Below are 23,016 nucleotides of genomic sequence, written 5' to 3'. Positions count from 1 at the left end.
TCAATAAAAGGTGCCAGGAACTACCAGCTTACTTGGCGGGGAGACTCGCTAGGAACACGGACCTCCGCGCTCCCGCTGCTGGCGATCTCCACCAGATGTTATCTCCGCGTCTCGTCTCGTTCTTGCGCTGACCACGTGGGTCGACTTCAGGAATACATACTTTACTCCCAATATTCCTGCTTCAAACTGTTATGCAACATTAGATGATGTAAGTGATTGCTTAAACATCCCACAGTGTTAGGTTTTGGACCTTACGTCAGTAAATAGACTCTGGATTCTTGATTGGTGGTGTTTATTGAAAGGTAGCAAGTACCTAGCTTAAGAAATCCAGTTCTGCTCGATCTGGCTTTCCCAGGTCCCTTTATCCTTGCCCAGCCCCCCCCCCCGCCCCCCGCTTTCCCAGAGAAAGTGTGAAAAGAGTTGTTTGGAGGATTATTTCATTAATCAGGTTCATGAATACCCCCAGCACCCCACTTAGTCCAAAAGGCATGGCCAGGTATTTGAACTGTCCATAACAGGTCAACACCTGTTATGGACAGTTCAAATACCTGGCCATGCCTTTTGGACTAAGTGGGGTGCTGGGGGTATTCATGAACCTGATTAATGAAATTCAACAACACTGTCATCCATTCCTGCCCCTCTGCAATTCTAACCCAGTAGTAAGCCAGTCCAATTTCATCAAAATCCTCCCCTGGGCCTGGCTCCCCATCAGATCTTTGATCAAAGTTACACATTGAAATAGCATTTAGACCTCGATAGTCCGTGCATAGCCTTAGCAACCCGTCGTCTTCTTCCAGAATAGGACGGAGCCGCTAGTGGGAATGACAGCGGTCATGAATCCCCGGGCTAAGTTCTCTTTCAGGAATTAGTTAAGGGCATCAGCTTCCCAGTGGCTCATTGCATACCTTCTCCCTTTCTGTAGTTTAGCTCCTGGGATCAGTTCTGTTTTGTAATCCATTTTTCGGTGTGGTGGCAGTCTGTCGCACTCTCCCTTCCCAAATACTTGTTTCAAGTCTCTATAGGGGTGGTTGCAATACCTAGTATCTTGGACCCACTTTCCACCAGGTTACAACGAATGGGTCAATGCCAGTAAAGTTAAGGCCCCCTGACTAATAAAAACATTCCATAAATCATGCCCTCACTGACCGGGGGGGGGTGCCTTAAGGGGGCGGAATGTCAGGAGGATTGTATCTAGGTGATTGAGATGCATTCCTAGCTCAATTGTTACAAGATATATGTAACCAGCCTGATAAGTTACTGCCATTCTGGGGCATTCTTTCCCTGATCTTTACTTTATGGCTTCCCACATTGAGTAAATAACTAGACTTTCCCCTGACACTTTGGTCTCATGAGAACCGGGATTGTTTCTGTTATCTCATGGGGACAGGATGCCAGGTGGCTCTCTATCTGTCACCGTTTCTCACATTTCTTGGGAAAATGGGAGGGGGGGACTAACATCGGAATAAAGATTTCATGAATACCCCTGGCACCCCAGGTTCCAGTTTCGTCAAACTGGGTGCTTCGATGCCTATCAGTAAACGCTACTGATCAACAATACAGAGTCTATTTATTGCTTCAAGGTTCGAGACCTAACAATATTACTTGTGACTACAGAGTGATAGGTAGGAGAGATCCTCTGTTAGGGGACTTCAGAAGTCTCAAAGTGCCTTTTGAGCGAGCGCAGGCAAAAATAGTAAAGGGAGGAGATAGGACTTTTCCAGAGAAGTGGGCTGAAATAAATTCTGTTAATAGTTGTTAACTGTTCTCTCCACCCCTAACTGATCAACAATAACCTTAAAAATAAATGGGGTCAGTAAGACTATGTTTCACCTGTAAGTAGTTTCTATCCTCTTTTCTTAATTACCTTATTTTCCTATCACTGGAGGTAAATAAAAGTTAGTGCCTCCATTCCTCCACAGGTGCTGAACTTACTATGGTCAGAAGCGACTTGGATTAAGCTGTCAGCTGCCAGAGGGTTGGGGATAGACAGTACGCTGGTCAAAATTTTGCCACCTCTATTTCAGTGTCACTTAAGACTCCGACCTTCACATTCACCAGCCTGTGCTGGAGTTCACTGTCTGATCCTAAAAAGTGTGGCGGTGGATGGCTGCATTTGTACGTGTTCAGTATCTTGTGAAAGTCAGGTCAGGAACCAGTCCATACATATAACATTTATTGTCTTTTTGTGCCAGGTTCGGATCGGGAACTTCAGATGATCCGTCAGTCAATGATTGATTTTCTGCAGAACCATTCCCAGGAGGCAAAACCACCTGCTTGTCCCCCTTTGGAGCCAATTGTGTGAGGTCTTGCTCAGAATTAAGAGCTGGTGGGAGGGGCTGTTTGTAAATAAAGTGGTAATATTTTTTTTGCATCTACATTTTTACGAATTTTTTTTGATGTGGGAGTGAAATATATGCAATACTTTCCTGCCAAACTTAACTTCCTTTACTAATTTAATAGTAAGATAAAATGCATAATTTATAACGCAGTATAAAATTGTACTATGTAAAGGTATAAGTTTTCATTTTCTTCAAGGAAAATTGCAAGTATATCCGATACTTGAGAAAGAGTTGCGAACTGCTGTGTTGTGCGCTACCATCAGACATGTGTATCTTTAGTTGTTTCTATTTGGGAGGTTGAAAAAATAAAATTCTGTAGTGAATAAATTGTATGAAACTGTTTCTGTCCATTAAAATAGGCACATTTAGATACTAAATTAATCTTTATGAAATTGAAAACACCAAATTCTTTAATAATATATGATCAAACCCCTTATTTATTGTTGCCCAAATTATGCACATTTAAACAAAAATATTCTTGACCATGAGGTATATATCTGCAGTGTATGTTACAGTTATCATTACGTGGTGCTGTATATTGTTGCTGCAAAAGAGTTGTGAGAGTGAGGCCCATCGCTGTGGGGGGAGGGGGGGACCTTAAGGAATCCCAGGAGGGTGAAATTAAAAATTACACACTGCACATTTTAAGTAAAAACTTGTCTTTAATTTCACTCATTACGCAGAGAAAAAGATAACAAATCTTTTTCAGTGCTGTCCTAATTTCCCTTTTTTTCCATTGCAACGATTGAAAAAGAGCTCATACATTTTGAGTGTGAGAGGCCGTGCCTCCAGAACTGGGATCCTAGGGGCAGGATCCAGTCCTAGGTCACCCTGCAGGTTCTTCATTATGGCTGGGACAAAGCCTTAGTGAAATGAGGGAAAGGAGAGTTTGCCTTCAACCACTCCCTCTCTAAGCAGCTTCTGACCTTCCTCTTAGTCTTTAGGATTTTCCAAGGTCTACCAGAGGCAGGCCAGTTCTGGAGTCTCCCAATCCCCTTCCCTGTAAATCCTGTCCTCTTTGGCAGGCAAGTCCTGAGACTAATTCTTAGGCTTCACCCTCCTGGGATTCCTTAAGGTCCCTCCCCACAGCGATGGGCCTCGCTGCCGCTCTCTGCTCCACACTCTATTTGTCCCCTGTGCAAAGAGCTGTCTCTCACAGCTCCTCCTCTTTTGCAGCAACAGTTCTTGGCTCCTGCATCCTCCCTGGGTCTTTGGACCCTGCTTCCTCATGTGGTAGCTGCATGTTGAACTGTGCTGCCCTCACTTCTGTTGCCACTTGCCACACCTGGTCCAGTGCCTTCCCCCTGCCCCCGGTGCTCCTCTCACTCCGGGCTGCTGTCTTCCTCCTGAGGAGAGACTCTTGCTGGCTCTTGCCTGTTGGGTGAATGTGAGGGCAGAGAAGCCCCCTTTGGACAGAAGTATTGCCATAATTATTAAAGAAAAAACATAGGGAGAGGTTTTTTTTTCATTGCTTCCCCAAATTTCCAATTTTTCCGGTAGGAATAAAGACTTGTGGGAAGGGCATGCCCCCCGCCCCCCTTTTTTTGGCTTTTTCTGAACTTTCACATCTCTAATCCAGAATGCGGTAGGGGAAGTAATAATTATCACAAATAAATCAACTTCAAACCATAATTTCAGTTCTTGTTCTGAACTACCTTAACCTAAACATAGTAGAATAGCTTGCCTTTGGACAATTGCTTGAACTATGTTTTGTTTAAACCAGGACTTTGTGTGATGTGTGACCCACATTTGTCTTCCCAGCTTTACTAATTTAATATGTGACCAAATGCTTTGGTTAAAGTTTTATTGAAACGGATTAGGACTAGAAATAGTCTTGAATAGGTGACATTGTTAACCAGTTGCTGTCTTTTTCATAGGCCAGAAGAAATGTTTTCACTCTTTGATAAACATTCTCAGCATTACACTGCCATTATCTTCGAGGGTGCAAACTCTTACGTTGGGCGAGAGGTAATGTAAACCACCACTTACTTAGAGTTCTAAATAAGATCTTATGTAATAGTCTTATGTAATATTTGTACTTTTTATGCCATGTTGAGGGAATGACCACAAGTTACATGGTTGTCACTGGTATGTCACTGTATGGCCATGTTCTAGTAGCATTTTCTCCTGACGTTTCGCTTGCATCTGTGGCTGGCATCTGTGGCTGGCATCTATATATATACCTGTGGAACGTCCAGGGTGGGAGAAAGAACCATTTACCTGTTAACAAGTGTAAAGGGTGCAATTTGCAAGCTTGATTTGCATGTGTTGGGTGGGATCCACCCATTAAGCATGTGAATAACCATGAAGATAGCATGATCAATAGTGAGGGCATCTGCATTGTAGTAGCCTGGGCTTTTAATCCCTTTGATTGCTTACGGTCATGACCCTCTAATGTGTTAGCTTGGGTCCTGCCATGTTTCTAGCTACTGGGGGCTTCTTGCTCAACTGGCCTAGGAAAGTTTGTCTGCTCTGTTATTTCATGCAGCTGTAGTGGGGTGGAATGGAACCCATTAGCCATTATCACCGTCTAAGGAATGTGTCTGTGGATGCGTGTGAACTCCCCCTTCCTCACTCCTCCTTCTCTTGGGAAGAGAGAGAGAGAGAGAGAGTGTGTGTTTTTTTCTCCCCTTTGCAGAAGGAAAGGGATGGTGGTGTGTCTGACATCTCTCTACTGGGGGTATATAATCTTCTGTTTGTAGTCTTCTGATCAGTTCAAACTATGTAGTCATCAGCTATTACTATGCTTGTCATCAATAAAACTAAAATTCTGCTTTTAAAGTACTGATTCTTTGCTTTGAGCAAGTCTGGGGTTGTGACATACACATAAAACAATTGTACTTTATTCAATGCATTTTAAATTTCAGGGATAAACTGCATTGTAGAACTAGCCTTGCATTCCTCCCCATCATTCGGCTTTTTGCAATTTAGTATGCAACTCGCTGCCAGCGAGATAGATCTTTCCCTCTCTCGGCTTACTTTCAATTCTGTGTGCCTCTGTTTTCTTTTTCGGTCTGTGGCATGTGGGTCTTTTCCAGGGATGTGGCCCAGTTTCTTAAAGAGCGCATCATGCTCTAGAGCTGGGCGGGCAAGGAAAGGGAGAAGGGAAGAGTGGGAAAGCGGGAAGCTGTCTGGGCAGGGAGATCCAGCCACACAGCTGTGATGATGGCTCTGGGCTAGACTGCACAGGAAACTGATGTTTGCACCTTGCCTTCCCAGCAAATGCTTTCAAGGGAAGGCAGCGGGGCAGTCCGGGCTGAGGGACTGGGTGGGAGGCAGGTGGAGGCAGATTAGGATTGGCTCTCCTTGATCTCACTGGTCATTGCCCTTTCAGTCTGGGAGGGTGGAGGAGTTGACCTGCCTTAGTAATCGCTTGGCAACAGAGAGTAGGGCATAGCATTAATGGTTCCTCTGAGGGAGTCATGAGGAACCTCCCAGCAGAGTTCTTGACAGCGAACTGACATGGGCAGCCACAGTCACTGTTTCTCTGTTTTTGTTCCATTGCTCCTCAGACCTGTTTTGACCTGGAAAAGAGGTCTCCCCTGGCTCTCTCCACACACTTGTGTTGTGCCCCATGACTATAGTCTCAGTTGAAGAATTTAGGATTAGTATATGATATTCTTTATGAAAGTACTGTAACAGAATATTGGCAAATAGGAATCCATAGACAGATCTGAGAATGTAAGGCAGTGTGGTAATTGATATACCCACAGGAGCCCCCCCCTTCCTCCCAAGCCAGGTGGAACTGATTTAAGCAGACAGTATAGTATAAATGGTTGTTTACATAACAGCAAAGCTGAATTCCCAGAGTAAAGGCTACATTAGCTCTAAGCTAAGCAAGGAGAGTCCTCATCAAGAGACCCAGTGAAGAAACAAGGAAGGGTTTAAATGCAACAAAAAGCTAACAGGTTCAGACACACTCGCATACACCAGTTCCCATCCTCTTGGTAGAAGCAACAGAAATAAGATGAGGTAAGCAGCAGCATGGCAGCACCATCAGACATGACATCCTGCCCCCCCCCCAAATAACCTAACTCCCCAGGATGACCTGAATAGAACCTATGAAAGGCCCTGACTAGCTTACGAGCATTGATATTTGCTGCATCAAAGCTGATCACAAAAGCATTCTGGCATTCTTCAGTCTACATCAGGGGGCTTCCTGCTGCTTGAGACTCCCTTCCCTTAGTACCGTGGTGGCGAACCTTTGGCAGGGCCAACTGGCCATTCTGGCAGGGGCTGATGGGAATTGTAGTCCATAACATCTGGAGTGCCAAAGGTTTGCCACCACTGCCTTAGTCTTTAGGAGATCTGTGACAAAGATTTGGTGTGTAACAGACTTGTCTCTGTGATACACCTCTGTGATACAGTGTGTAACAGACTTGTCTCTGATACACCTCTGAAGATGCCAGCCACAGACGCAGGTGAAACGTTAGGAACAAGATCCACCAGACCATGGCCACACAGCCTGGAAAACCCACCACAATCAGTTTGTTTGAAGTGTTGCTAAACTTTCAGCAGCATCAGTAAGGTGTGTGTCCTTGTATGTCTTTTTAACCTAGGTGATCCTGGACCTGATTCAGTATGAAAACATTGTTGTAAAGCGAATGTTGAATTCAGATTCCACTGTGCTCAAGCAACTTGGTATTACCTCAGTCCCTTCATCTTACCTGATCTATCCAAATGGATCACATGGATTAATTCACATGTGAGTATCAATGCAGACAAGGTTTATTGCTTCAAGGAATTTGGTTTGGTTGACTTAACTTTTTGTTTGGAGGCAACTCATTTTACAAGCTACTTTTTTCCAAATAGTATTTTATATGTGCAGAACAGACATGTGACACTGGTGCACAGTCCACTGGGGTCCATGATTATATGAGAGCCTTACTTAAATAAATGGGCACTTGATGAAGCCAGTCAATCCAAACTGTGGTTAGATAAAAACAAATCTTTAAAATATTAAAAATAATTCAAACAATTTAAATTAAATGTTATCAAATATTTAGTCTGTCATTTTAAAGAGCAAGGTCGTGGAGAGAGAGACTTTGCAGTCACCTGCTCTGTCATCCTCCTAACACACTGGATTAATCTTGTATTTAAGTAATCTGGGTCATAGTGTGGTTCATCTCGATGGTCATATGTGCAATCCCACATCAGACTGCACATGCACAGGCCTGCTGCAGAGAAGAGTAGCAAACTTTTCTTCCTTAGCAACAAAGTACTTTCTCCCCCTTGGAGCCTTAGGCAGGAAGATTTCCCGCTGAGATAGTCATGAGGTTGGAGGGGCAGGGAGCAGTCCCCCCCCCCAGTTCTCTTTTCGCCACGGCATTGAGAGGGCACTCTTTCTGGTGTTCTTTCTGTGCTCAGCCTGTACTGTTTCATCTTGCAAGCTGACATGACTTTGAAGAACTCAGCTCACTTCATGTCAAACTCTCAGTCCATGGAACAACTCACTTGATAGACTCAAGGATTTTATTCATGACAGCAGAGGTAACAAAGCAAAGGCAGTTCTGCTGAGAAGACACCAAAACTGTTGATAATATAATTGAGCAATCCCTACCCCCCATGTGAACCATCAGATACAGCAGAGTTCACACTGCTTCAGCCACAGAACTCTCAAGGACAGTCTGCAGTAAACACCTGCAAGTAAAGCAAAGCACAAGCAGATCACAGTTCCACAACTCCCTCCCCCCCATCGGAATGGCATCCTGACATTTCCGCATCCCCTAGGGCCCTCCCCCCGGCTTGCTTGGACAGGTCTGATGGAAAGTTTTAATGAGTCGGGGAGCTCTGATGTCATCTATCCAGGTAAAAATCCTTTCCAAGACACCAGATATTCCAAGCGGCTGCGATAGAGGCAAGAGTCCAGCACTTCTTGCAGCTCATAATGGGTTGCACCATCAATCAGAACTGCAGGAGGAGGCGATAGTGTAGGATGCCAGGAGTCAGGTGAGGCAGCTTTCTTGAGCAAGCTGCAATGAAAAACAGGATGTATTTTACACAACACTTTGGGCAAGTCCAGCTGAACAGTGATCTCATTTATCACGAGTAATTTTAAAAAGCCCTATTTATTTATGCCCTAATTTGGTATACTTGTGGATGTCTCTGAGATTCTTAGTAGACAGATAGACTAAGTCTCCTACAGCCAGCGAAAGAGGGCGACAATGCTTGTCAGCCTGTTTCTTTTGAGAGTCCTTGGCCTTCTCCAAGGCTTGATGAATGGGGTCCCAACCACCCACTATATGCTGAATCCAGTCTTACGGTTCTGGGGGGCTGATGACCTGTTGACCCAGAAATGGAAGGGGCTTGGCCGACCTGCTGGAGACTATCTCAAAGGGAGTCTTTCCAGTACTACTATGCTTAGCGTTGTTGTATGCATACTCTGCGTAGGGTAATAGCTCCACCCAATTATCCTGATGGTAATTACTGTAGCACCTGAGATGTCTGATAGGTGCGTTCGGTTTGGCCGTCTGATTGGGCATGGTATGCTGACAGCACTTGTTCCACCCCCAATAGGCGTAGGAAGGCCCTCTAAAACTTTGACACGGATTTACTGCCCCTATCAGATATAATCTTGTCTGGGGCAGAATGTAACCGATATATGTGTTGAATGAACATCTTGGCCAACTTGGGAGCAGATGGGATCGAGGTACAAGGGATGAAATGAGCTTGTTTCGAAAACAAATCCACTATTATCCAAATTAGTGTCTTGCCATGGCTAACCGGCAAATCCATAATAAAGTCCATTGAGATTACTTTTCAGGGCCATCAGGGGCCAGAATTGGGTGCAATAGCCACTACGGTTTGCCTGGATTTGATTTTGCCATCGCACAAGTAGGGCAACCTTTAATGTAAGCATCAATATATTTGCGCATAGAACGCTACCAAAATTGTCATCGAAGCAAGTGGAGCTTTTTCACAAAGCCGAAATGTCCTGCAGTTTTGGAATCATGTCCCTGCTGGATAATCACTTGGCATACAGCAGGCAGTACGAACAACAGATCACCCCACCTCCACAGTCCGTCACGAAGCACTAACGATTGTCCACCCTCCTCAGGAAATACGGGTTGCTTCCCCGCCTCCAAGAAGGAGGAGAGTAGCTGGCTGGGCAGTGAAACCAGCGGAGAGATACAGGGCTTGTCATAAGGGCGGGTTTATCATTTGGTAACCACTGCCATCCCGAGTTGGAAGAGGGAAAGAATAGTTTGAGGCACCCGCAATTCCATCCCCTCTGCCGCCCCCTCCAGGAGGTGGGAAAGTGCGTCCACCAACCGATTAGCTTTGCCCAGAAAAAAATGAATGGTGAAATTGAAACGAGTAGGAAAATCAGCCCATCTGAGCTGCTTTGCAGATAGCCGCCCAGGGATACTAAGAGCAGCCAGGTTTTTTTGATCAGTCCACACTTCAAAAGGGGTTTCTTCTCCTTCCAACCAATGCCTCCAGGTTGAGAGAGCTTGTTTAATGGCCCGTTTCTTTATCACCCATTGTTCAGTTGACTTCTGAACTCATGAACTTTTTGGACAGGTAGAAACAGGGATGCAAGACACCATCTAAGCCCCATTGGAGAAGCGCTGCCCCCAGAGCTTTATCCAAGGCATCTACTCGAACAACAAATGGGAGGGTTGGATCTTCATGGCGTAGAATGGGTTCGGACATAAATGCACTTTTAAGAGCCTCAAATGCTGCCTGACAAGGGGGTATTTGTTCAAATTCGATATAGCATTCAACCCCCTATAGTCAGTGCAGAGGCGAAGTGAACTGTTTTTTTTTCCACAAAAAGAACACGAGCTGCAAAACTGCTGGTAGTTTTTCTGATAGCCAGATATTTTCCTCAAAAACTCACGTAGTGCTGCGTCCTCATTTGGGCTTATAGGGTACAACCTCCCCTTTGGTAACTTCGCCCCTAGAATTAATTCAATTTTACAGTCAGTGATACAGTGTAGAGGTAGCCCATCACATTCCCTTTCTTCAAAAACAGTTCCCAAGTCCTAATAAGGACTTGGAATGATAGGGCGATCCGTTTCCTGCAGACTATTAGCCTGCGCTGCCTCTGGAGACTCAGGGGGAAGTTCCTGAACACTGAGCCCCCACAAGGAGGCTCAGTGAAATGAACTATGTGTTCAGCCCATAAAATCATTGGGTTATGATCCACTAACCATGGCATGCCCAACAGGATATTTGGAGGTGTTGGCAACAATAAAACTGTGATGTTCCCAATGTTGGGCGCACTGAATCAGGACTTTAGCTGTTTTAAAATGAGAGGGTGTCCCCACTATAGGACTACCATCCATTTGGGTGAACTGGATGGGGTGCCATAATGGGAATAATTCCAGTCCAAGCCCTTCAACTACACTGGGATGTACAAAACAATGGGTGCAACCAGAGTCCACTAGGGCTTGCACCAACATCCTGGTATTTTTCAGATGATTGGTAACATCTAGTGAAAGTGACTAGCAGTTGCTGACTGAGCAGTTGATAGGCAGTCCCCTTCCCCCGCCGAATCTGCGAAGGAGGGATCGACTTCCATGGCAAGTTTGGAGCTCCCAGTCTTAGGTTTACTTGATTTGATGCTGGGGTGCTTAGCGGATGGCGGGGCCGCTGACTTAGGAACCAGTTTGGCTGGACAAGGAGCTGCCAAATGTCCACTGTCACCACAATGCAAACACAGCCCCAACCTTCTCCTTTGGGTATAGGCCGATTCTTCAGTTGGGGTTGCCGTACGAGCCGGTGGTTTGTGTACACCAGAAGCCACTGGAGTTGAGCGTCGGGGCATCATGGGCTTGGTTTTGAATGATTTCATCACCGTCATTTGAGCATCGGTATCTCCAGCCAACAGGATTCACTCTTCAAGATTGGATTGCCCCCCATGAGGGCCCACTTACGGAGCTCCAGATTCAACACCTCGGTAAATGGGTAGACCAGCACGTAGACCATCTGGTCGGACCAATACGAGATCCTCCTTGCCTCAGCATGAACTGGTCCGAAAACTCTATGAACAGTTTGTTGCCTTGACGCATCTTCATCAGCTCCTGTTTGGCTTGTTCACTCATGAATGGGTTTTCAAAATGACTGCGAAGAGCTCTCAAGAAGTGGGGCAAGGTGCGTAAGTTCATCCGCTTGCCGATTGAAGAGTTCGACGTACCACTAGGCCTTCTAGGAGGGCCCCAACATCATGAACTTGTTCTCTCGCTCTGGTCTTGCTGGCTATAGTCTTGCATATGGACGTCAACCTGCACCAGAAAATATGGGAGCTGTTGGGGTGAGCCATCGAAGCGTACCGACATCTGTCTGCTTGCTGGGGCAGGCATGGGTAGAATCCTGATTTCTGGAACCACCACCTGCTGTGCACCTTGCGTGCTCGTTTCCCCCAGCGACACCACTTCCCTGGCTCCCACCCAACGGATTGTTGATGAGCTGGGTTAGTTGTCCATCTGCCGTCAGGGCTCTCATCTGGAGACATTCCATCTCCCGCTGCATCTCTATGGACCATTGTTTGTATTCCCGACACTCCTCTTCCCAGGCCTCAACCACTGCTGTAGTTCCGTCGGACCTCTGGTCACTGTTGTCTCCACCGGTTGCCCCAGTTGCGGCAGCTTCAGAATCTTTATCACCAGTTGCCTTACATGCTGCTGGGGTAGGCCACCACTGCACTCACCGACGTTCTCGCTGGGCCCGATCCTCGCCGAGCCGAACCTGCTTGGCCCAATGAGACTGAAGTCCATCTAGCCCTTCAGGATCCCAGGGCCGTGGAGGCCATCCTTCCCCACCTGGGGTCCGATGGATACCGCAATTTGTAATCCACAGGTTGGTTTCCTGAATAAGAGTACCAGTCGGCCGGGATGTCCTTGTTCTCAACAGTCCACTGTACTGATTTGTAATCCCTGAGCTGTCACCTGAGCCCGGTATTCTCCTTGCGCCCGAAAGGAGATGAATGGGCAGACGGCCCCACACCAAACCCAAAAGCGCTACGCCGGGGTGCGGTCTGCTCTATCAGAGGAGCTGTTGAAGCTGTATTCAAAGCTTCGTCCTCCTCCGTATCCAACATCACAGACAGCCTTTGTTCCATCACAGAGTTAGGAACCACTGGCAAGGGTCCCCCCGTTAGTCCTTGAATAAAGTGACAGGAAAGAAACAAAAGCCTGTTCTGAGGCCCAGGCTCTCAGAACAGAGATATTATGGAACAGGGCTTCCCCCCCAACGTGCGAAGCAAAACATTGAAACTTTCTCTGAAGTGGTTCTCCAGACTACCAAGGTTACACTTGGCTGATAAGACATCTGGGAACAGAGCAGAACAGCAAAAGCATTGCAGAGCCAAAAGTCACAGTCCCCATGGCAGCACAACCCCCATGACTACCATCCTGACAGAATCTGACTCTAGTCAGCTGACCCAGTGGTTGGCTGCATTTACTCAGCCACCAAAAACCAAGTGGTGCTCCTCTGTCTAAGACTTTTTGGGACATAGTGCAGGACAGATGGGCCAAGCCATTTGTGGTGTAGTGTAGCGCCAATGGGGCGGGAGGGTGCGATGCCCCGGGTGGAGCCACGGTTGAGGCATGGCCAAGCTGCGGAAGGGACGGGGGGCAGCAGGCGGTGGCTCAGCAGGGTCACAGGGCGAAGTTGCCCCTTGCTCTGCCTCTGCCCACAAGAATGAGGTCATTTACAAGATTCAAGAGTCTGGCTGTGCCTTCTTGTTTAATTGCCCTCCCCCCCAATTCCATGGTCACTAGGGCTCTTCCAGATACAGGTCTGGCTCTCACACCTCACCCCAAGATAAGAAGTGAATAAGCTTGACCTCCGGGGGGAAGTTTTACTCCCAGGGCGCACTGGGCATGCAGATAGCTAATTTCCATGGTTTGATGGAGGAGGTATTAAGTGCATATGTGGGATAGGGTTGCCAGTCTCTTTGACCACGTGTCTGAGTACAAGGGTGTGGAAGGCACTAGAGTGGGGTGTCAGCTGGTCAGTGGATCTAGGCATGTCATAGATACTTCTTTCAAAGCCACAGCGTCAGCTCTCTAGGCACGCTTAGCTGTGTTCCTCTGTGTTCAGGACACTAAGCTCTGTTTGAAGGATCTACCCTTCAACAGAGAGAATCTCTTTGACCCCAAGACAGACAACATTCTCCATATCCTCAAAAAGGAGGCTGCTAAGGCTTTTTTGTCACCAGGAGCCTAGTTCGTAGTAGTTGATATGCTTTCATAGTAGTTGATATTTCTTATGTTGATATGATATGATATGCTTTGATATGCTTATTTTCACATCTCTATACATCCTGATTGTCAGCGATACCTCAGATTCCTGTGCAGGCATAAAATCTTCAAATTTATGGTACTGTCTTTCGGCCTGGCCAGAGCACCAAGAGTATTCACAGAATGCATGGTGGTGGTTATGGCCCACCTGACCACTAGGGGATGCACGTAAATTCTTTGGTATTTCTAATTCCAGAGCCATGGGATTTATTACCCTGACAACTCTAAATGGTCCAATAAAATTTTGTCCCAATTTTCAACACCCCTAAAGGGGGTGGAGAGATAGGCTCGGTCCCCCACCTCATATTTAACCTTCCTCTGTTTCCGGTCGGCTTGGGTTTTGTAAGCCCCCTTAGCCTTTTTCAGAGCCTGCTGTATTTCTTTCCAGGAGTTCTGAGGGGTCTTAACCCAACTCTGGAGGTCTCCTGTTTCCTCTACCTCCTGTCCCAGTAAAGGGAAGCATTTATTTTCTCACCTGGATACGATGTGGAAAGGGCTGTTGCCCATAATACTGTGGATCATGTTATTTTAAGCAAACTCTGCAAACAGGAGTAAGTCCACCCAATTGTGGTAGTTAGCATAGTACCTCAGGTATTGTTCCAACACTGCATTTGTTTCTCTCTGTCTGTCCATTGCCGCATGGTAAGTTTGTCCATTGCCGCATTGCCCTTGCTCCACCCCTAATAGCTTTAGGAATTGTTTCCAGAACCAGGAGATGAATTGGTTCCCCCAGTCGCAGATGGTTTTGTCTGGCACAGAGTGCAGCCGATGGACCTGTCCAATAAATAAATGGGCCAAGCGTTGAGCCAAGGGGACTCCTGCGCAAGGAATGAAGTGGACCTGTTTCGAAAACAGGTCCACCACTACCCAAATGGTTGTTTTCCCTTTACTGGTGGGGGAGGTCTGTGATAAAATCCATTGATATCACCTTCCAGGGCCCCACCGGGGCTGGAATGGGTTGGAGGAATCCAGGCTATCTGCCTGGGACTGATTTAACCATTGTGCATGTGGGGCATCCCTTAACATAAGCTTCAAAATTTTTCAGAGAGTCCCCCACCAAAATTGCCTCATGCCAAATGCAGTGTTTTTACAAATCCGAAATGCCCTGCCGATTTCACATTGTGACAGCCAGCCAAGACTGCCCCATCAGGCTGATGGTACTTTCAATTTGGACCCATACCCCCAAAACCTTCCTCTTTCCATCAATTTATTTTGAGTTCAGGGTTGTCCGAGCTCATTTATTTGAATTCACCCTCCAGACTTGATGCTAATTTGGGAATTGCTGGCAGGGATAGGGGATCTGGGCTTTTTGCTTGATTGCGGGTGGTCATCACCATGCCCAATTGAGTCAGGGAGAAAATGGTACAATTGAGTTGTTCAATTGCTATTCTGGGGAAGTCTGGACAGTGGGTCAGCCAGGTAGTCACGCTTTCCCAGGAAGAAGTGCAATGTGAATTTGAACTTTGAAAAGAAGTCAGACCATCGTAATTGTTTAGCATTGAGCTTACTAGGAGTTTTGAGAGCAGGAAAATTTTTGTGGTCCGTCCAAACTTCAAATGGGAACTTCGTTCCTTCAAGCCAGTGCTTCCACACAGCGAGTTCCTTCTTTATGGCTCCTGCCTCCTTATCCCTCACTGTCCAATTCACCTCTGCCCCTGCAAATTTTTTTTATAGGTACGAGCAAGCATGAACGTTGCCGTCATCTCCCCACTGGAGAAAGGCAGCGTCCATTGCTACGTCCGATGTGTCAACATTGACGTTGAACTGTTTTTCTGGGTTGGCATGCCGGAGGAGGGGCTCCGTTGTGAAAGCTCGTTTCAATTTATTGAAGACCTCCTGACATGCTCTATCCCACTTTAACGTGGCTCCCAGTCCCCTCGCCCCCCAGACCTTGCCCTTTTGTTTTTAATAGGTCTGTGAGAGGCAGAGCAAGTTGGGCAAACTCCTTGATGAAGTCCTGGTAGAAGTTGGCAAACCCTCGGTATGACTGCAGTTGCCTGTATGTTTTGGGGGCTTCCCACGCCAGGACATCCTGGACCTTAACTAGGTCCTCTAACCCACCGCTGAAACATTGTACCCCAGGAAATCAAGTTTGGTTTGATGGAATTCACATTTAGACAATTTTACATACAACTCATGGGCTTTTAGCCATTTCAACACTTCCCTGACCAATGATACATGACTTTCAATATAATCAGAATAAATCAATACATCATCCAAAATACCCCCCCCCCTTTGAATAACAGGTTGTGCATGATTTCATTAATAAGGCTCATAAAGACCCCGGGCCCCCCACTGAGTATGAAAGGCATTATGCAGTATTCAAACTGTCCATAATGTCTGTGTGAAAACCAACATTTTGTTCTGGGATTGTTTATCCTAAGCTTTGGGCGGGAGAAGTAGCTCTTAAAAGCAGCTGCACATCTGGGGAAAGGTCAGAATCTGCATTTCCTGTATTGTGCATCATGGAAGTTTAAGAATTAAAGAACTGCTAAAGTTACTTTAAGTCTGGTCCTTGCTGATTCCTTACAGATAGTCAGGTCTGATTGGGTCTGTCCGCTTGAAAGGGCTGACCTGGTTTTCTGGAGGCACATCCGGTCGGCAGACGCCTACAACAGTTTCAAGACTTCTGGGTAGGCGATCACGTAGACCAGTGGACCAGAGAGTTCATTGTCTCCTGTTACCTCTTAAGAGTTTGCCAGCATGCCCAAACCACGCTTCTGAGCCTTCCCACAACATTCCAAACTGGACAAGGCCAAAAGAACAGACAACGCTATCTGACACCTGTTAGACATCAAAGCCATAGATCTGGTGCCGCTATCAGAGATGTCCTTAGGGTTCTACTCCCGCTTATTCACTGTGCCAAAGAGGAACAGAGAATTGCAAGGCATCTTGAATCTGAGGTATATAAACAAGCACAAGCGTCTTCACTGGTTCAAGATGGAAACCCTGTGATCCATTGTAGAGAACCTCCATCCAGGGGACCACCTTACGTCGTTGGATCTGACAGAGGCCTATCTGCACATCCTGATCAACCCCCTTCATTGCAGGTTCCAGCACTTTGCAGTAGGAGGGAACCACTACCAATACATCGCTCTCCCATTCGGCCTGGCAACAGCTCCAAGGGTATTCTCCAAAGTGCTTCTAGCCCCCGTCACTGCCTTGCGTCAACAAGGAATTCACGTCCACCCATATCTGGACCATATTCTAGTCAGATCGAGCTCCAGGAGACAGGCTATCCAAGACGTGACCAGAGTTCAAGAAGCGCTAAGCCTACATGGCTTCTTAATAAATCTGGACAGGAGTTCCCTGGTACCATCAAAATGCATGGAACTTCCTGAAGCACTGGATATGCCAAAATCTAAGATACTCAAGATACAACGGTTGGCAGCTTCCTTCCTGACAGCCATCAGGGCCTCCCTCCTTCAACTGGTAAGCTTGATGGAACTCTTCACATCCATTATAGACGTGGTACACTGGGGAAGGCTTCATGCAAGGCCCCTTCAGCAGTTCCTGAGACCACACCAGGCTCTAATTATGGCAAAACAGGACACCAGGCTCTAATTATGGCAAAACAGGACAGGTCACTCCCTCTCACCAACACTCTGAAGGACAGTTTATGTTGGTGGACCCACCATGACAGTCTCTCAGGAAGGAAGGTCTACTTCCTCCAGGACAGAGTCCAATTAATTCACGGATGCCAGTCTCCACGGCGGGGGGGGGGGCATCTCTCCAAGACAACTTCACTCAGGGGGCAGTGGTCACCCAAACAGGCAAGCCTGACCATCAACATCCTGGAAACCAGTGCCGTATACCTGGCCCTTCTAGACTTTTAAGCCAGCCTTTACCATCGACATGTCTTGATCAGGACGGACACCATTACAGCCAAAGCTTACCTAAACAACCAGGGAGGATCTCTATCCTCCAGATTGCACTGGGAAGCGATCAAAATCATATCATGGGCAGAAGGACACCTCCAGTCTTTGACAGTGGAACACATTCAAGGTCATCTCAACAGTAGAGGCGTATTGGCTCAGCCTGCAACAGGTAGCAGAAGGCAACTAGAAGCTCAACATCTGCATCTTCCAACAGATCATTCAGCAATTTGGGGAACCAACAGTGGACTTGTTCGCATCAGAGACAAATAATCAACTACCAGTCTTCACGTCCAGATACCACCATCCACAGGCATATCTGATGAATCCGATGGATGCGCTAGTGCCGTGGTGGCGAACCTATGGCACTCCAGATGTTCATGGACTACAATTCCCATCAATTGGCCATCCTGGCAGGGGCTGATGGGAATTGTAGTCCATGAATTTATCTGGAATTCTATGGAGTCGCTCCCCTGTAACTTTCTAGTCATCACCTCAGCCCAATGAGCTCCGGAGTGTATGCTTTCCCGTCCACTCCAATCATTCCCAAGTTCCTGAAGGTGTCATTGGAAGGTGCAGAGGTCATACTAGTAGCACCATGGTGGTCAAGATGACCATGGTTTCCCTCAATTCTTCAACTTACAACGGCCCCTGCTCTCAGGTTTCCAATTCCTCTAGACATGCTATCCCAAGGTCCCATTCACCACCCCAAGCCTCAGTGGTTCTACCTGACTGCTTGGCACTTGAGCAGCAAGCTCTAAAGAAGAAGGGCTACTCTGAGACCGTCACGAACACCATACTAGCCTCTAGGAGGCACTCCACTAATAACATCTGTAACTACTCCTAGTAGAGTTTTGTAAGATGGGCCAAGAACTTCAGTGGCAACCCTGAGAAACCGTTGGTGCCTCAAATTCTTCAGTTCCTCCAGGAGGGGTTCAAAAAGGGCCTGAGGAGCACAACCCTTAGACGACAGGTGGCAGCCCTCACAACGGTATGGCCTAAGTTACAGGGACATCTAGCAACCAAGCACCCGGATGTCATCCGTTTCCTTAAAGGAGTGCATCAAAGACAACCTCCAATCTTACACCGGTTTCCATCATGGAGGCTAAACACAGTTCTCTCAGCACTTCCAAGCCCCCCTTTGAAGCCATCCAAATCATTCCACTCAAATGGCTATATATGAAGGTCATTTCTGATCGCCATTACATCGGCCAGGAGAGTCTCCGAGCTCAGAGCGCTGTCCATCAACGCCAACCTTTGTTCCTTTCACAAGGATAGGGTAGTGATGCAGCTTGACCCGACCTTCCTACCTAAGGTGGGTTCCAGTTTCCACATCAAACAGGAGATTGTCATTCCTACCTTTTGCCCATCTCCCTCTCATCCCAAGGAAGTCTTGTGGCATAATCTGGACATCCATAGAGCGTTAAAAGCCTTCATACTTCAGACAGAGTCCATCAGAAGAACTGAGAGTCTGTTCATCAATGTCTCCACGCCAAATCTGGGAGCCCAAATGTCTAAGCAGCACCATTAGCAGCACCAAATGTCTAAGCAGCACCATTAGCAGCACCATTAAACACTGCATCATCAAGGCTTACAAGGCATCACACCTTCCAATTCCTCTGGGAACCACTGCACATTCAACATGTAGTGCAGCTACAACCACAGCCTTTAGGAGACTAATTCCTATAGAGGACATATGCCGGGCGGCTACGTAGTCATCCATCTCAACATTCATCAGACATGATAAATTACACTTTCTTGCAGCTACAGAGACTGCCTTTGGTAAGAGGGTATTAGAAAACATTTTTGGAGACTGATCAGATCCCACCCATTATCCAGGGACACTGCTCGGGGAGGTCCCATCCAAGATGCCCACAGTCGCCTCCAGGAGAAAGGTCCATTGGTCACTTAACATGAAGGGGCCTTCTCCTGGGGGGTGACAAGGGCATCTTGGCCCTCCCTGATGACTACTTAGTCTCCAATTCCAGTCCGCAACCTAGTTCTTACACATAAGTGATCATTTCACTGTTGCAGTTGTTGTTGTCACCATTATCTTTTTCCTTGTTACTTCCTGTTTTCTTATCTTGTTGGAAGAGTTTTTGTTTACTGCTTTGTCAGTTGTTTACTGGGACACAAGATGGACGCGCAAGCCTTCCACAGGAAGTAGCAACTTCTTAGTTCCTGCCTCCCTGAGAAAGGGTTGGAAAATCACCCATCCAAGATGCCCTCGTTGCCCCCCAGGAGGAGGCCCCTTCACAGTCAGTGACCAATGGACCATTTTGTTTGGTGCATAGTTGGGGCCCCATCCATTACCCTCCGATCCATTTGTTCAAATAGCGGCTGCTTTAATTGTTTAAACCCCAGCCCCATAGCTACTGTGGGGAGCAAGAGGCACTTGGAGCACCCCGAGTTAATCACATCCCTGGCAGTAATTTTAGTACCTTTCTCATGGCTCATCAAAGTGAGGGGAAGGACAAGGGGTCCTGGCCTGTCTCTCACCCATTTGCTAGCACCATTTTTGGTGACCTGGCTGTTGGAGCTGCTTAGGCCAGGTCGTCGTCGTTTCCCGCCGACTTTCTGCTTTTGTTGGTTGATGTTTCTCCAGTGGAGGCTTCTTCTTCTGAGTCGATGGGGTCTAACATCAGGCTTTCGCCCTTTGCAGGCTCACACTTTGGGCTCCTCTTGGTCACCTTCTTACGGGGGGGTCTTCCTTCCCTCTCCTTTCCAAGGTAGTGGCCAAGTTGTAGGCAGACCAGTCCGCCCTTGGGGACTGGGTGTTTGCTTTGCATGAGCAGGTTGCAATCAGGTGTCCTTCCTCTCCACATTGCAGGCAAAGACCTAGCTGTCCCCTTCTCGCTTAGATGGTCTCTTCCCCTGTCAACGGACTGTGCACCAGCCCTGCTCTTTGCCCCTTTGGATAGTTCCGGGTCTTTTGGGGGGCCCAACACCTTTCTGGGGCACCTGGGGCATGATTTTCAGGTGCCACTCAGCATTCCCAGCCAGGCAGATTCATCCCATCAGGTTGTTGGGGTTCCCTGACACCAAGGCTGACTTCATCACTTCAGGCCCTCCTTGAACATGTGGACAAAGACCTGTTCCGGCCAATTGCTGACCAGCCATCGAAACTCAGCTCTGTAGTCTGAATGGTTGTCTTGCTTCAGTTCCTGGAGGTGTGCCCAGGCCCTGTCTTCCCAGAACGGGTCCTCAAAATGCCACCGCAGGCCCCCTATAAATTGGTCAAAATCCAGTGTCTTCCTCGAATAGCTCCACCAGCCATGCCGCAGCCTCCCCTTCCAGACCTTGTACACTTGCTCAGCATCATTTTCAAATTCATCTTGCACCGCTCTCATTTAGGATCCCACTTGCATGAGGAAGTAGGAAAGTGTTTCAGGTCCCCATTGAGGGTGGCTTTTAGCTCCCTCCTCCTCCTCTGACTTGGGTCCCGAGGCACTGGTGCTACTCCCACACCTCTGCCATCACCAGCTGAATCCCCTACTTGGCCATCTCCAGCCAGCTGGGCTGGTGGTACTGGCACTTCTTGAGCTTGTGGAGCCTGGACCAGCAGGACAGCCACTTAAGAATTAGGCCAGTAGGGCGGCCACTTATTGTAGGGCCCGCAGTTCTTGTTGGAACTTGTTGTGGCTGCGCTGCAGCTGGGCAGTTTCTCATCTTGACTCCTCTCCAAAGCAGAAAGGATCCCCAAAGATTCTGTCTCCAGCATTTCTCCCTCATTGAAGCCTGGGGCCTGTCATTTCGAGGGTCCCACCAGCCATGAGGCCCAACGGTGATGTGGCTGAGCCACTCCCATTGTTATGGCTTGGTTGCCATGGCCTCCTGTTGGTTGCCATGTGAGCTAGCGGGGGTTTCGAAAGGGGCTCTTCCCACGGAATCCTCTCTCCCAGTTGCCTTAGTACCCGGTACATTGTTGTTGTCCCCACCATTGTTGGAATCTGCTCCTCCCGTTGCTTCATCCCCAGTTGTAGACATGGTAGTCCAAGTGGGGATCCAGGGGGTCATGTAATGGATCCAGAGAGAACTGGTTTAATGTTAAGTCTCAGTCCTTCAGCCAATAAACAGACTGGAGATGATTGATCAGAAGTGTTTATTGAAAGCAGTAAGGCAGTAGTCCCTAGCTTGAGAAAATGTAACAAACTGAGACCATCCCAATAGAATCTTCTTAGAAACAGAAAGATCTTTATTAAAAATGGCAAGCTTCATCAGAGTCCTTGCAAGAACTGAGATGAAAAGTACAAACAGATATCAGGAGAACTTTGGCCCATCCTACACAGCCTAGTTCACACACTAGATGGGCCAGTCTGGGAAAACCACCAAGCTCAGCTAAGACAAAATAACAGGTTCGAAAGCTAACTGCCAGCATTCCAATCCCCTCTTTACAGAAAGCCAGTTCTGGTGACCTGGCTTTCCCTAGGCTGTTTTATCCATGAACCAGTCCCCCCCCCCCCTTTAGTGATTGTTCAGGAGCCAAGGAGTCTCAAGGACACGGAAGGGAGAAAGTTAGGCCACCTGCGAAACCTTCCCCGAAACCTTCCCCCGCGGTGCAACAGACATATCCTGTTGCCCAAGGGCAGGATGTTTCCCAGGGTCTCGCCTAGTTATCTACATTTGTTATCAAGCAATAAAGGGAGAAAGAAGAGAAAGCAAGAAACTTCTACATATCAGTAGGTACACCAGTCAGACTAGACATAGAACAGGCTACATGGTCGCACCAGGCCCCATCAAGAGTTAGTTCTGACACTGCTGTAGATATAGGGGGCAAGGACAACATCCTGGCAGATTGCTCCAGAACTCCAGATGTTGCTGCTTCTGCTTCAGGGTGGGAGTGGGACTGGGGTCTCTGGGGGATGTGCTTCAGTTTCTATGGCAGGGGGGATTTGCTTTATGCATTGCCTTCCTTCCCTCTCCTTTCCAAGGTAGTGGCCAAGTTGTAGGCAGACCAGTCCCCCTTCATTCTAAGAGCTCCTGAATTGGAGAGGAGGTTTTGGTACCCAGCCCTTCTATGGCTAGCTCAGGGTTGAGTACACCAGTTCTCCTTGGTCAGGGATGTCCTCAGTATAAAGGACATGGTTTACCCTGACATTCATACCTGCAACTGGCAGTATGGAGTGGTCTGTTCTATTAAGTGCTCACAAATCCTCCTCAAGGAGGTCATATGTGACTAAGTGGAACAGCTTTTTCTGTGGGCTGTACAGAGGGGATTGGACCCTTGCCCTTGTAAATTCCCCTCCGTATTTGACTACCTGTTATTAAGGACTTAGGCCTGGCTAACACCTCAATGATTGGTTCCCTACCCTGGGACATGGACAATATACCACACTAAACTTTCCCTTCTCACTTAGACACAGTGTGAAACAGACTTTTCTCTGTGATATACCTCTGAAGATGCCATCCACAGATGCAGGTGAAATGTTAGGAACAAAATCCACCAGACCACGACCACACAGCCCGGAAAACCCACCAGAACCAACCTCAATTAAGGTTCATCTCATGCCCATTTCCATGTTTCTCCTGGGGTTTGAATCTCCTTCCCTGTTT

At 47.4% G+C, this 23,016-nt stretch overlaps 1 protein-coding gene across 1 annotated transcript in view; it reads left to right on the top strand.

The window, feature by feature from the left end:
* The window catches only part of QSOX2 (quiescin sulfhydryl oxidase 2), a 128,684-nt gene that overhangs the window by 15,927 nt on the left and 89,741 nt on the right, over positions 1-23,016 (top strand). The window contains exons 4-6 of the mRNA XM_048512192.1: positions 2,193-2,298; positions 4,217-4,307; positions 6,899-7,044. Of these exons, the coding sequence (XP_048368149.1) occupies positions 2,193-2,298; positions 4,217-4,307; positions 6,899-7,044 (343 nt within the window). The remainder of the gene's footprint in view (positions 1-2,192; positions 2,299-4,216; positions 4,308-6,898; positions 7,045-23,016) is intronic.

Source organism: Sphaerodactylus townsendi, linkage group LG12 (genome assembly GCF_021028975.2).
Source record: "Sphaerodactylus townsendi isolate TG3544 linkage group LG12, MPM_Stown_v2.3, whole genome shotgun sequence".
NCBI classification, from domain to species: Eukaryota; Metazoa; Chordata; class Lepidosauria; order Squamata; family Sphaerodactylidae; genus Sphaerodactylus; species Sphaerodactylus townsendi.
Note: the sequence above shows the minus strand (reverse complement) of the source record. Positions and strands in the feature narration are given on the sequence as shown.